We start from the raw sequence: 15769 nt of genomic DNA, 5'->3' as shown, positions 1-15769 counted from the left end.
GTACCACAGAGACTGGGTGCCATCCTATTTTTTGAGCCCAGTGCATTCACCTGTTGTCTGCCCCTAACCTGTCTCCACAAGGTCAAAGAGCCTCACCCAGCGACGGCAGACTCCAAGATGGGGAGGAGGGGTTGGCCCGGAGTTCTCAGGCGCCAGCAAAGCACTGTCAGTGCCTGACCCGTTGTCAAGTAGGATGTCATAGGCCTGTGGTCTTGTCTGCGCTGCTGATTAAACCCACGTTAGGGTGACAGAGGTCACCACTCTGGGCTACCCGCTAAAAATGTGAAATAGAACCCACAGTGCACACTGGAAAATGCAGTTCAAGTCGCCTCAGTCTTTGTGCATTCAGTAAATATTGGGTGTAAAATGGAGAATTCCCCATTTATGTAAAAATATGTGCAAATTAAGCTGTAAGAGTGCTAAATACTCCTCCCCACTCATTGCCAACATCCTTACCTTCATATATAGAAAACTGCCCCTATGTACGACGATCATTCCAGAAAAATCCCGACTATTCATGCGTGATTTGGGGCCAACAGTTTTAAGTTTAGAAATTACAGTAAGTCCTATCATTGCAGGACTTGGATTTTAAACGTTTAACTGGAAATTACATTTACATGTGAATGGGGCTGCCTTTGGTCTTGTGTCCATAGGCTTACATTTTACTAAGAGCCTCAAAATCTGATGCTTTTATGTTGTCGGGGGAATCTCAGAAGGTAGGCGGAGGTAAAAACAGAGTCCTCTACATTTTGGCGTACCTCGGCCAAGATAACAGCCCACCAAGTCCTACACGTGCTCAGGGCTTGAGAAAGGGGAAAAATAAAAAGGGAAACTGCCAGGACTTAAGATGTCTGCTCGAAGCAACTTCGGTCTCCCAAGAAGGGCCTACCCGCTTCCAATATGTCCGCCCGCAGTCCTGACGTCACTCGGTCGGCTTCATCAAGCCAGAAAGCCGGTGCGCTCCAATCAGGACTCAGTCCCCTCACCCACTGCCCTGATCACGTCACTTCCGGTGGTGCAGCAGCCATTTTGTCAGTCGCCAGTGGATCCCGCGCGCTGGAGAAGTGCAGTTCCCCCTGGTTACCAATTCGTCCGTTCTCCCTTCGCGCTGCGGGCGCCGTCGAAGAGCACTCACCTCTGATACACCGGTTCCTCCCTACAGTCCCGCCGCCGTTGTTGCATCCGCCCGGAGCCAGTGCGTTGTCTTCCTCCCCCACCACTGACAGGCGCCCTCAGGGAGCCGCCGTCAGCGATGTCAAGCGAGGAAAGCTACCGGGCCATTCTTCGATACCTGACAAACGAGCGTGAGCCGTATGCGCCGGGCACCGAGGGCAATGTCAAGCGTAAAATCCGCAAGGCGGCCGCCTGCTATGTGGTGCGCGGTGGGACTCTGTACTACCAGCGGCGGCAGCGGCACCGCAAGACCTTCGCGGAGCTGGAGGTGGTGCTGCAGCCGGAGCGGCGCCGGGGGCTCATCGAGGCGGCGCACCTGGGCCCGGGTGGCACTCACCACACCCGGCATCAGACCTGGCACGACTTGTCCAAGACTTACTGGTGGCGAGGTAGGACCTCGCCCGTGGCGAGGGGGCGGGCAGCGACTTGTTGCCCGGGCAAGGCCCGCTGGCGGAGGCGGGCCTGATTGTGCACGAGCGAGTTTGGGGGTCCCAGACGCCCCTCGCCGGCCCAACCTGCGCTCGGCGGCGGAGCGGCTGCCAGGCGGAGCCGAGAGGGTGGGGGACGCGAAAGGAGCCGCACTTCCCACAGGAAGGAGGCCGGGGAAGCTGGGGGCGGGCCCTGGCCCGGGGTGGGGCGAAGGGGGCTTCCCCGGGGGCCGGGCCAGCCGCCGGGAGGGGCCGGGACGTGCGGGCTACGGCGGCCCCGCCTCCGTCGGCTGCGCTGGAGGCGGCGGCTCCTGCCCTCCGGGGACGCGCCTGGGCGGCGCGGGGCGGCGGTTGTGCGGAGCTACGTGTTGTGCCTCCTGAAATCCTGTTGTGCTGACGGTCTGGGGGAGGGACGGTCCGCCCCAAGCCTGGACTGCTTCCTCCGGCCGTTTCCGCTAGGGTTTTGGCCTGCGGTTTTGAGGTTCTCTGGATCTGCTTGCACGCATTCCCCAAACTGTGCTACGGCGGCGTAAATAAGCAATAAGGCAAGAGGTGATTTGAAGTGACTGTCTGGAAACAGCCATCTTCAACTTCGATTATGGGGCAAGAATTCAATGTGAAGAATAGCAGATAACCCTTCATTCTGAATGTTTTCATGTTCTTTCCTCTGATACCGTGAAAAGCTCTTTGGAAACTGTGAGGCACTATGTCTACCCGGAGAAGATACGGTTACTGTGGTTGTAATAGTCAGGAAATAACTGCTCTAAAGTTTTTTGACTCCTTGGGAACCAGGTTAGGGAAGGAGAGCAAGGGTCTTTGGCACCTTTACCGCTCTCACTGTCCACAAAGTTGATTTACATTGAACCTGTTCGGTTAGAATTAGCGAAAGCTTTGCAGGCCCTGATAAAAGAGGTTTTGTCTGGAAGGATTCTGCCACTCGCTCTCCTTATGGCTCTGGAGAAGTTGGGAGTCTCGGTTACTTACCTGTGAGTAAAGAAATTAGACTCCTGAATACATTCTGAAGTTCTTTTCAGTTTATGAACTTTGTCATCAAGTCTGTTAATTGACAAACTAATGGGTAGTCCTTCCTTTTGTTCCTTAGAGTTCTTCGTCTTTTCAAAAACGGTCCAGCTGTATTGTCTTCTTAAATGCTTTCCCGTCATTTATTTTCTATTTTAAACCGATATTTGAATGAAATTCCTCTAAAGGGACAAAAGTGTGAGGAGTAAACACGGAGTAATTGCTGCATTTTGTTAGGACTGGTTTGGTCAGACCAAACTTGAGCAAATGTTTCAGGTTTGATACTTTACGACATGCTGGCGTGCCTGACTAGTTCAGTCCGAGGAGCATGCGATTCTTGATCTCTGGGTGGTAAGTTCGAGCCCCACGTTGGGTGTAGAAATTACTTCAGAATTAAAAAAAAATACTTTATGACATGTTAAAAATGACAATTACAGCTAAAAGTAACATTGATCAGAGTTTTACATGCAGGCTTAGTTCTGAGCTCTTAATTTGTTTTTCACTCATTTAATCTTGATAAAACCTTGTAAGGTGGAAACCTTTCTCTCTTTTACAGATGAGAAAACTAAAAGCACCAGGAGGTTAAATATGTCAGAGGTCACACAGCGGACCTTTGTAATTTCACACTCTTACCCACTGTTATATGGTGCTGTAAGGGTTTAGTGTTAAGAATTTTCCTTCCCAGGGCCCCTGGGTGGCTCAGTGGATTAAGCGTCTGCCTTTTGCTCGGGTCTTGATCTCAGGGTCCTGGGATCGAGTTCCGCTGCCAGAGTCCCTGCTCAGTCTCTTCCTCTGCAGCTCCCCCTGCTTGTTCTCTCTCGCGTGCTCTCTCTGAAATAAATAAATAAAATCTTAAAAAAAAATTCCTTCCCTAAATTTATTGTCTGTGAATGATCGTGAATGCAGTTTGGAGGGGGGGGGGGGGTTTGTTTGCTTTTTGTGTGCAGTGTCTTAGACAAAAAAACTGAGACCATGTTTATGTTTAATTGAAAAATGAAAAAGATACATTTGTTATTTGTATACATTTGTAAAATTTAAAAGTCCTTAAGCAACTAGAATAGCTATTCTTGAAGTATCATACTTACAGTACTAAACTCCTGGCAAGGGAGGCCCTGAGATCCTTTCAGAGGATCCATAAAGTCAAAATTATTTTCATGAAAATTCCAAGGCTTATTTGCCTTTTTTACTCATTGTCTCCCAAGTATACAGTGGAGTTTTCCAGAGACTACGTGACATATGATATATGGCAACAGATTGAATGCAGAGGCATATATGATGATCTGTCTTCTGTTGAGCCACACATTAAAAAGATTTTCAAAAATGTAAAGTAGTACCCCTTTTCTTACTAGTTTTGTTTTGGAAAATAGTGATTTTTTTCATAAAATGCTATTTTGTTAACATGTAATGAGTTTTTGTTATTTGATGGTCTCATTACTTTTATTATTTTAGTATTTCCTCCTTTAAAATAAGAATTTGGGGCACCTAGCTGGCTCAGTCCATAGAGCATGTGACTCTTGATCTCAGGGTCGTGAGTTCAAACCGCATGTTGAGCATAAAGTTTACTTAAAAAAAAGAAAAATAATAAGAATTCATAATCATCAGAGAAGTTTGCCCCCCATTATTAGCTATTCATTCAAAAAAGTTTTTTTAAAGTAGCTATTCATCTTGATATTTAATACATTATCATTTGGATTGTTTTTTTGTTTCTACTCAAGATATACATACTCCAAAGCCATTGTAGACTGTTTATCTGAAAGCTAATAAGATTTGATCAATGTAGGTGCCAAAAAAAAAAACTATTCCAGAGTCATTCCACTAGAAGTTGTATCAAGGACAGTTTACTGAGATTCATTATTCATTCTGCCTTTTCAGAATGCTGCCATCGTAAGTTATATTGTAGTGCTCAGGCAAATTTGTAGCAATTTCCCTCCTTTGAGCACAGTTGAAAAACTTTGGCTCAGTGTCTAACATTTACATATAGCATATTTCAGAATGTAAAATGTTAATAAATATTCTCGCCCCCCACACACACCCTCTTATTTTATCCTGTATTGAATTATGTGCTGGAGTTTCAAAATAAATGATTCTCTCCCCTGCCTCAGTCAGATGCTGATGAATAGGGATCTACAGTGAAATGCTTCCAAAATATGAAGATGAAATTAGGAGGGGAAACAGATTAAAACTACAAAAAAAAAAAGTAATAGGTTAAATTAGCTGCCTGCAGAAGTTCCTACCCTAAGGACTGATTTATTTTTGTTTACACCATAGGATAAATTGTGCCACTGTTACTTGGTCTAGAAGAGGAGGATGTAATCTCTAGAAAACCCACTAAGAACTGGGTCTTTGTAAATATAGCTACAACTAACCATTGTAACCTCTTTGAGGAAAATAAAACAGATCAAGGAAGAACTAAAATGCGTGGAGCTAAAAATGGAAGCCCCAGGACTGGGGGTGGTCATTGCATCCAAAACTGACAGGGAAGGAGGTTCTTGAACAGCTTTCAGGAGCAAATTGTTCAATTTGGCAAATCTCTAAAGCATTGGTTCTCAACCCAGGGACATATTTTGCCTCCCAGGGGACGTCTGACTGTGTCTGGAGACAATTTTGGTTGTCATAACTGGTGGTGGTGGTGCTGGTTGAAGTGTTGCTATTGACATTTAGTTGGGTAGAGGTCAGGAATGCTCCTAAACATTCTACAATAAGAATGGACAGGACAACCCTTGGCACCCCACTCCAACAAGAATCATCTTGGCCCAAAATGTCAACACTGCTGAGGTTGAGAAACCCTGCTCTAGAGTAAGAAACTGTTCTCAAGTTGTTTTATTAGAGGACTACCCGCCAAGGTCTTTCAGCTTTCTTTGTTTTGATTCTATGCTCAGTGAAGAATCTTTTAATGGTAACGTGGTGTTTTATGTGGGTTTTTTGTTTTTGTTTTTTTGTTTTTAAGTACCAGAGAGATCGATCAGTGAGTATTACTGTATTTAACAAATACTTATGTAGTAACTGTTCAAAGAGCTTTATAAATATTAGCAATCACAACAGCACCATATTGTTATCCCATTTTACAGCTGATGACATATAGGCATAGAGAGGTTTGGCAACTTGGCCATGGTCACAAAGCTAGTTAGTGGATTCAGATTTTGCTGCATAAGTAGTTTCAACCCTTTGCAGTAATGTAGTAAATTAACTATATTTATACATTGATGCCTTTTTACTGGTTAACCTGAGTCAGTCTTTCAGCTTAATCAATTCTGGATGAACTAAAGAGGTCAGGTTTCTGAATCTGTAAAGCTAGATTTAAGATGATCCCATCAAAGCATTAACACTCAGATGAAAGGACTTGAAACATCGAGTCCCCTTCTGAGACAGTTGATTGACTATCATACATTAATAATTTTTTCCTGCAGTTTTTGTTATTTTCGGACTTTTCAAAATGCTTCCTATGTAGTTTCTCCAATACCATTTGAACTCAACCTTAGTTTATAGTGTAATCAGACTTCTGCTGTATGTAGAATATACTGAACTGTGTAGAATCATAAAATGTTTGGAAATAACAGGCAGAATGAATTAGGAAAAAATGCCGCCTTCTTCGTTTATTGTGAACATGGAAATTTCCACATTCTCTAAGTATGTTTTTTACTTAGAAATATATATTCTCAAGGTGCTTGCATGGTTCATTTGGTTGAGTGTCCAACTCTTGATTTCGGCTCAAGTCACAATCTCAGGGTCTTGGGATTGAGCCCTGCATCAGGCTCCTTGCTCAATGCTGAGTCTGCTTGTCCTTCTTCCTCCCCCTCAGTCCTGTGGCCTGCACATGGGTGCATGCGGTCTCTCTTTCTCTCTCTCTCTTTCTCTCAAATAAATCTTAAAAAATATATATGTATTCTCGGGGCGCCTGGGTGGCTCAGTTGTTAAGCGTCTGCCTTCGGCTCAGGTCATGATCTCAGGGTCCTGGGATCGAGCCCCGCATTGGGCTCCCTGCTCGGCGGGAAGCCTGCTTCTCCCTTTCCCACTCCCCCTGCTTGTGTTCCCTCTCTCACTGTCAAATAAAAAAATAAAATAATATATATTTATATATTTTGTGTGTTTTCTATTCATAATTTACTCTTTTTATTGAAGTATAGTAGACATGCAATACCATATTAGTTTCAGGTGTACAACATGGGGATTCAACAATTATATATGTTAGGAAACGCTCACCATGGTAAGTTTAGGTGCCATATATCACCATAGAAAGTTATTACCATATTATTGACTATATCCCCTATGCTGTACTTTTCATCCCCATGACTTATTTATAATTGGAAGTTTGTACTCATTTACATTTTTTATTGTAAAATATATGTAATATAAAATTTACCATTTTAAGTATTCAGTTCAGTGACATTGAGTACATTGACATTGTTGTGCGACCATCACCACTGTTCATCTTCAGAAATTTTTCATCACCCCAATCCATTTACTTTTTTTTTTTAAACAAAGAGAATGAACATGTTTTTTCTTTTTATTTTAAGTAAGCTGTATGCCCAATGTGGGGCTTGAACCCACAACCCTGAGATAAGAGTCACATGCTCTACCGACTGAGCCAGCCAGGCGCCTCTCCATTTACTCTTAATTGTATGTAAAAGATATATATATCCCTCCAGGCTTTTCATCATTTTTTTTTAATCTGCTCACTACATACCTCATATTGGTATAGACTTTTTATTGACTTTAGCATTTTCAGACATTAGAATATATATTGTCCTCTAAATATGCCCATGCAGGGGCGCCTGGGTGGCTCAGTCGTTAAGCGTCTGCCTTTGGCTCAGGTCATGATCCCAGGGTCCTGGGATCGAGCCCCGCATGAGGCTCCCTGCTCCGCGGGAAGCGTGCTTCTCCCTCTCCCACTCCCCCTGCTTGTGTTCCCTCTCTTGCTGTGTCTCTCTCTGTCAAATTAAAAGAAAAAAAATCTTTAAATATGCCCATGCAAATTCATTTTTTATGGAAGTTTTATTTAATCCTAACCCATTATTTCCTAAGTTACATTTTGGGTGGGGGAAAGGGGGTCTATGAACGAATAAATTTGGTAAATTCTTGTTGAACAGGTTTCTTCACTATAGAACTCTCAGAGGTTTGAATATGATAATATCTATTATGTGCGTGTAAAATGAGAGTATAATTTTCTGAATTTATTAGTCCAGTGTATACTTTTCTAGTACATATGGGACATAATACAATTTTTTTTTAAGATTTTATTTATTTATTTGACAGAGAGATTGAGCTGTCACAAGCAGGGAGAGCGAGAGGGAGAAGCAGACTCCCTGCTGAGCGAGGAGCCTGTTGTGGGGCTCTATCCCAGGACCCTGAGATCATGACCTGAGCCAAAGGCAGCCACTTAACTGAGCCACCCAGGCACCCCAGGACATAATACAATTTGAGAAATATTGCTTGAATATTATCTGAAGGTTGAAAGTGCAAGGAACCATGGTATAATTTGACATCTTGAAATTCTTTTCAGGAATTCACTATATATCTCTATATCATTTTAGCTTATTAATGAGCCTTTCATTTCCATTTTACTTGGGGATTGTGGGGGGAGAATTTTCTGTCATACTGATGGACAAATGTGTTGCTGTGTAAGTTAGCATAATATACTGAAAAGCACTTGGCTTTTGGAGGCCTAGTTATGCAATTTAGTAGATGCAACTTTGGACAAGTTTCTTACCTCTTAGGGCTTCATTTTCTCGTTTGTAGGATGGAAATTAATTGGTCTTACCTTACAAGGATGATGGTGGGTGGGTGGATGTGTGTGTTGGGGGGGTTGTGTGTAGTGTTTCTCCCTGCTCCTTACCCCTACCCCAACGTGCTGAGCTAGAAGTTGAAATTCAGAATAGGGTTTTAGGAGTGGCTTGTGTATAATCTAACTTTTGTAGATTGTGTATGCTGTTTTTTCATACAACCCTAAAATCTCATAGCTTTCAAAAATGAGATTGATTTCACACTCATTACAAGTTGTAGTTGTAGTTCAGGTTGCAGTTGACTCCCACCTGTCTTTTTTCATCTGCAATTCAGGCTCTGAAGGATGGCATCCATCTGGAACATGCCGTTATTTGAGAGAAGGGACAAAGATCAGAGCACTAATGGGAAACCGTGCCTCTTAAAGCTTCTGAGACATGGCACACGTTACATTTATTCATATTCCATTGACCAAAGCAAATTGCATGGTCAAGCCTGATATTAATAGGGTGGAGAGGTAACCACATTATATTACTGCTCATGAAGGTCATGTTGGCATTTTCATATAGTTCCTATAGCGTGAATGAGTTGCAAATCACATGGAAATGGGCACTGTTACATAATCATCTTATATGGTGGGGAAGTGAATAACTAGGAATAAACAAAAATAAGCATGGACGCAAACCATCAACCTTACATCTATGAAAAAAATGTACGTTACATTCTAAAGAAATCACTTTTACATACTTTATGGGACGTGTGTGTCTGGACATGGGCACTCATACATCAGTATACATAGATTAACTAACAATAAATAATTGTCAATTTTCAAATGAGAGCATTAAATTTGACTTTTTATTTTTATTATAGGTATATTAAAGCAAGTGAAAGATTACATTAAACAGTGTAGCAAATGCCAGGAGAAACTAGATCGCTCCCGTCCAATATCAGATACTTCAGAAATGCTGGAAGAATTGGGATTAGACCTTGAATCTGGAGAAGAAAGTAATGAATCAGAAGATGATCTGAGCAATTTTACTTCACCTCCAACTACAGCCTCCAAGCCTGCAAAAAAGAAGCCAGTATCCAAACATGAACTTGTATTCGTAAGTGGAACTTTCCATTCACCTTTAACATCTATAACTAATGTATTAGTATTTGTAGTCTTGGTGAATTTTTTTCTTAAAGTACTGAGATTGCTTGACTGTTGGCACTGAGATTGGAAATTTAAGTCTGTGTGTCAGGTAATGCACTCTGTTGTTACATATGCTAAAAGTATGCTAATACTGCTTTTTCATTAATCATAAATATTCCTGTTGTTTCTTCTCTTCAGAATGTTACTTTGTTTGTTGTTAATCATCCTTGCTGTCTTTAAATGCTATATTGGTACAGGTAGACAGAATACATTTCTGGAAGCAGTCTCTAGGTCGTGAAACAAGGTAAAAATCAAACTGGCTAGGCCTTTGTTTTTTACCTCCATTACTTTCATACATCATCATATTTCTGACTGGCAAGAAGAGGCAGCTAGAAGTGAGATGCAGGTTTTCATTGGGTCAAGTAGAATGAACATAGCAGAAAATAGTGAGAATGACCTAATTTTTATTTAAATATATAGATATGATATCTGGCTATTTCTTCATATTAATTAATGGTGTCTTTAAAAATGAATGTGTCATGTTTTAAATTCTGTTAAAGGTACAAATACAAATGATATATAATACAACTCTTGGTCTTAAACTTATTTTGATAGGTTGACACCAAAGGAGTGGTGAAACGTTCTTCTCCAAAACATTGTCAGGCTGTCTTAAAACAGCTCAACGAACAGAGACTCTCCAACCAGTTCTGTGATGTTACTTTGTTAATTGAGGGAGAAGAGTACAAAGCTCATAAATCTGTTTTGTCAGCTAATAGTGAATATTTTCGAGATCTTTTTATTGAGAAAGGAGCTGTTTCCAGTCATGAGGCAGTGGTGGATCTTTCTGGTAAGAATTTTCTAATGTTCTTCTGTTTTGTTTATAAGTACTTATTGGAAGAAGGGCGTGTGTGTGTGTGTGTCTTAGAAAATCAGGATTTATGCTGTAGTGGGAGAAGCCCACTTATAGTAGTAGACTAAGCTGAATTGAAAAAAAGTCCTTCCTTTTAGCAAAGTTTCCAAGGTACGGTTATGGAAAAGGCTGTCATTTTCTATCACTGCCTCTTAGGTGAGACAAATGTAGCAGTAGAAAAATTTGTTACATGGCTAAAAAACAGTTTGAGAGAAATCTATAACTGCATCAGTGTTATAGTACACTAAGTGAATATGTTATTTAAAACATAATAACATAATAACATATTATGACTGCTAAAAAAAAATTGACTGCCTGCGTCTTATGTTGTGGAACATGTAATAATAGAGCACTTTTGTAGGTCTGTTGTTTTTCATTTTTAAAGATTATTAGAATTCATTAGTTTGAGTAATCAAACAATATACAATAATCAAAATTCTAGGTGTGGCTTTTTTTCTTTGATTTTATTATTGTAAATTAATAATTTGACTTTCTTTTGGCTCACTAGAACTTATATATTGGCTTAGGAGTCAACAAATGAAAATTTAGGAAGAATTAAAATAGGTAACCTTATTTATACATTTTTTCATAATATTAACTTACTGTAACTCTTGATTACTGAATTACTGACATCACTGTGTGAAATATCATTTCCCTTTTCTCAAACAAAAAAGTGACTTCATCCAGGTATATGAATACTTACTTAGTTAACCACTGATCCTTTTCTACCTTACACTTTTTTTTAATATTTAAAGTAGACTTCACACCCAGTATGGAGCTCAAACTCATGACCCCAAGATACTAAGGGTTGCATGCTTTACTGACTAAGCCAGCCAGGCACCCCAACTTAAACTTTTTAAAATCACTTCTTCTGGGAAGACAAACACATATATTTTTTTCTTTGCAGTAGCTATGTTTAATTATTTAAAAATATTTATTAAGCATCTGCTGTGTGTGAGGAACTAGCCTGGGCTTTGGGGATACAATGGTGAGCAAAAATTTTCATGGAGCATAGAATTGCATTATATTTTAGATTAACAATATTTACTTTTTTCTGAGTTTGATGACTCAGGAGAAAATATGTCTTATACTGGGCCATCTGAATAATAAAACTCATCACAGATGTAGTCTTTTGATTTAAGTTAACTTTGGAATTTTTTTCCTATCTTTTATGCATCTGAAGCATAAAGAGAGGTATATGAGTGTTCTTTTTCAGTTTTCTCAGCAACCAATGTTTGGTAGAATGGTAGCTAAAGTTGCCTGAGCTTGTGGTGGAGTTGGGGGGAAGATTTTTTAACTACTAATCTAGCACATTTAATGGTTAGAGAGTTATTCAAGTTTTCTTTCTTTATTTTGAGAGAGCGCGTGAGAGCACACACACATGCAAGTGGGGGAAGGGGCAGATAGGGAGATAGAGAACCTCAGGCAGACTCCCTGCTGAGCTTGGAGCCCAACGCAGGGCTTGATCTCATGACCCTGAGATCATGACCTGAGCCGAAACCAAGAGTTGAACACTCAACCTACTGAGCCACCCAGGCACTCCTCGTTTGCATTTTCTATCATTTTTCTGTAAGTTAATTTTTACAGAGTTGTAAAATAGTCTAGTCAATAGCAGTCAGTCAGTGGTGCATATTCAGCACTGCTCTTAGCACCTGGTAATCTTTTTTTGCCTCTTACCAAGTTTTGACTAATTTTTCTTGACACACCGTTCAAAGAACAGCTGTTGCGTCACCTGGATGGCTCAGTTGGTTGAGCAGCAGACTCTTGATTTCGGCTCAGGTAATGATCTCAGGGTCATGAGATCAAGCCCCACACTGGGGTGCAGATCAGTGCAGATCCTGCTTGTCCCTCTCCGTCTCGCTGTGCCCCTCACCAGCTTGCACGTGCTCTCACTCACTCTAAAATAAGTAAATAAAATCTTTAAAAAAACAAAAAATTATTTTAAAAAAACCAGTTGTTATTTTCTTTTACTGATTTCCCTTCGTTAATCTTCCTTTTACCCTATTTGAATGTTACTATCTTTTTATTTTATTTTATTTTATTTTATTTTTTAAAGTAAACTGTACACCCAGTGTGGGGCTCAGACTTACAACCATGAGATCAAGAGTCACATGCTCTACTGACTAAGCCAGACAGGGGCCCCTGTTACGTGGTCTTTTTTTGACTGTTAGGTATAATGCTTTTAACCCAATAACTCCCGGCCTTTCTAACTTTCTGGTTTAAGCATTCAAGGCTATAAGTTTCTCTTTAATACTGCAGATTTGTTGTTTTTAACCCTACATGTGGTCTATTTTTATAAGCTTCATTTTGCTTGAATAGAATGTTTTTTCAGTTGGGAGCAATATTCAGTATATTCTGGCTTGTTAATTCTTTACTGATTATTTTGTGTGCTTGATCTATCAGTTATTGACAGAGGTGCTTTAGAATATTAACTAGTATGATTCATTTGTCTATTACTGAGTTTCTTCAGTTTTTGTTTTGTGTATCTTGAGGCCATGTTAGATGCATGTAAGTTTAGAATTACTGATTTATGATAAAATATCCTTTTATCATTAGGTAATGACCCTATCTTTAGTGATGCTTTTTATCCTTAAAATGTATGTCGGCTGCTCTTATAAATTTCTATTTTGGCTGCTTTAGTAAATATTTTTTAGATACGTAAACAGTATTTTCATTACTATTTGCCTAGCATATCTTCCATCTTTTATTTCCAACCTTTTTGTGTCTTTACGTTTTACATTTCTCTTTAAACATCATATTTCTGGATTTCGTTCTTAATCCAGCATGAGGATCTTTGACTTTCAACTGTCCTGCATAGAAATTGTTGAACTTCCTGAACCCAGCAATTGAGATTGTTGTCCTTAATCAGTTGAGAAAAAGTCTCAGCCAGTATGCCTTCAAAACTTGTTTCTGCCTCATTTTCTCTCTTCTACCTTTTGAAATTGCAATTAGATAGACATTCTCACTTTATATTCTGTGACCCTTAATTTCTCTTTTGTATTTATCTCTGTGTAGATTATTCTGGAAAATTTTAATTGACCTGGTATTTAGCTGTATTTCATTTGCTGTTAATTTATTGAATTTTTTCTTCCAGTCTCTTTTCCATTTTTTTTTTTTTAATTTTTAATTTTATTTAACTAAGCTCTGTGCCCAGCATGGGGCTTGAACTCACAAACCTGAGATCAGGAGTCGTATGCTCTGAGCCAGCCAGGCACCCCTCTTTTCCATGTACTTCTTTTTCAAATGTCTCTTTTAGGACGCTACTTTTTATGACGTTTTGCTCTTTACTGGTGATATGCCACTCTTGACTTTCTATATTTGATCATAGCAATACTTAAAATCTTTGCTGATTTGATTCATGCTGTTTGTTTCCACTAGCTTTTGTTCATGGCGCCTTGTTTGTGATTTTTTTTTTTAATTTGTGCACAATGAATTCATATTCTTTAGAACTTTGTGGGAAATCTTTTGAGTTCTGGGTTGAAGGTGTTTTCCACAGAGAAAACACTTGATTCTTAAGATGCTGAGGGCATTAGCAGTCTAGGACTGCTTTAAATTCTGAGCCTGAGGATTTTTTGACTACCAAAGTGCTATATATTCAACAAAAAATCCCACCAAATTAAGGTTGGTTTGTGGTCATGACTAATCAGGAAAGATTTCTTACCTCTTTCACTCAGTGCTGGGGTGCCAAGTATATTTAAAATAATACTTTAAAGTATTTCTCTCTCTCTCTCTCCTTTTTTTTTAAGTAGGTGGGTCAAATTAGGCTATCTTAGTTAGCCATATTGCTGGTTGTGGAAGTCCCTGTCATAATTTTTCTTTCTGTTGGTTCATAACCCTCCCATGAACTTCCCTGGTATAACCGGAAAGTGGCCCCTGTACCAAAGAAACAGGCAGGCCATTCCACGTTGGTAGGTGGCAGTTTTAACAAGCAAAGGGCATTTATATATGAGGCTTGTTTTGGGCGGCAGCAAGATGAGTGGATCTCCACACCAAACTTAAAAGTTTAGAAAGAGGCCTTAACTGGGTGCAGTCACATCAGTGTAGGTGTTTTCAGTATCACATCAGTGTCTCACGGTTATGTCCTTAGAGCAGCCTCAGGGAGCAGGAAAGGCAAATGGCACCACATTCCAAAGACGGGGCAGGGGATGAGGAGCCTTTGAGTCCCCAGAGTCCAGTTCACAGGTCAGCTGGAGATCACATCTTTTTGATGATATTCCCTAACACTACCTATAACCAACTGTTTTGCCCATTTTTTTTTCTTTTTTTAGTTTTAATTTTGGTAAACACACATTATAAAATTTATCCTCTTAATGACTTTTAAGTATTAACTATGTTCACATTGTTGTGTAATGGATCTCTGGAACTTTTTTATCTTGCAAAATTGTCCATTTTGATTAAGATGTTTTGCAGAGTCTGTGTATGTGTATGTAAAAAGGCTAGGGGTAAAAACAAAATACTGAAATTATCTGTCTCTTACCTCTTAGCAGAATTATGAATGTTTTTTTCAACTTTTCTTTTGCACGTTTTTATATTTTACAGTAAACATATATGACTGTGCCTTTGAAAAAATTGTTTTAGATATTTAAAGTGTTACTTGGAACAGTGTTAATTCTTTCGTGGGAAATTTTTTTTATGACTTCAAACTTAGAAATTAAAAAGGCGCTAGGTAGAAGACCAAAATACATTATTCTGTTTGTGTTTTTTGAAAGAAATACTTAGCTCAAGCTTATTTAACTTGATCTTGTAATTTGTAGCAGAAGTAACATGGCTTTAGCCTGTTTAATTACCAACTTTCCTAGGATGACTGAATTACCCATGATGATGATGTTAATGTGTAGTGCCCTCAGTTTTCAATGGACTGTTAATATACCTCACAGTTTAAGGCTTCCCTTCTTTGTCCATCATTTATCTGCTTATATGAAAGGACTGCATTTTATGTACCTTGAGTCAAAACTGAAAAATAGAGCAAATGTGAGTTTTTAAAAGGTTGCTTTCACTCTTTATTTCAGTAAAAGATCTCTAAGATAAATTATGATACCAGGAAAGCAAGGCATAGGACAGTGTATGTAATATGGTACCTACTGTAAGAAGGGGGAATAAGATTATTTGCTTAACTGTATAAAGAAGTTCTGAAAGCTGTACAGATTCTTAATCATACTGGTTGTGGAGATGGAGTTGGACTTATCACTCACTGTATTATCTTCTGATTTTTGAATCATGAATATTAATGGCTTTTGAAAGTAAAGTATTGAGAACTTACAGATAAAGTGCTTTTATTTTCTCACATAAAACAAGAATGTAATACCTCCTGTGTATAGTAATTATTTTCTTTCTTAGACCAGGAATAGGCAAACTGTAGTCCAAAGGGGCAATCCTCCCTTCCCT

At 39.6% G+C, this 15769-nt stretch overlaps 2 protein-coding genes across 2 annotated transcripts in view; one reads left to right on the top strand and one right to left on the bottom strand.

Moving 5' to 3' along the window:
* The window catches only part of CEP97 (centrosomal protein 97), a 50289-nt gene extending 49649 nt beyond the window's left edge, over positions 1-640 (bottom strand). The window contains exon 1 of the mRNA XM_032406443.1: positions 457-640. The gene's annotated coding sequence lies outside the window, so the exon portion shown is untranslated. The remainder of the gene's footprint in view (positions 1-456) is intronic.
* Positions 641-897: 257 nt separating this feature from the next.
* Positions 898-15769, top strand: part of ZBTB11 (zinc finger and BTB domain containing 11) — a 29282-nt gene continuing 14410 nt past the window's right edge. The window contains exons 1-3 of the mRNA XM_032406441.1: positions 898-1562; positions 9210-9445; positions 10090-10321. Of these exons, the coding sequence (XP_032262332.1) occupies positions 1253-1562; positions 9210-9445; positions 10090-10321 (778 nt within the window). The 5' untranslated portion in view covers positions 898-1252. The remainder of the gene's footprint in view (positions 1563-9209; positions 9446-10089; positions 10322-15769) is intronic.

The sequence above is a fragment of the Phoca vitulina genome, unplaced genomic scaffold (genome assembly GCF_004348235.1).
Source record: "Phoca vitulina isolate PV1807 unplaced genomic scaffold, GSC_HSeal_1.0 scaffold8, whole genome shotgun sequence".
Taxonomy (NCBI): domain Eukaryota; kingdom Metazoa; phylum Chordata; class Mammalia; order Carnivora; family Phocidae; genus Phoca; species Phoca vitulina.
This window is presented reverse-complemented; position numbering and strand designations above follow the sequence as displayed.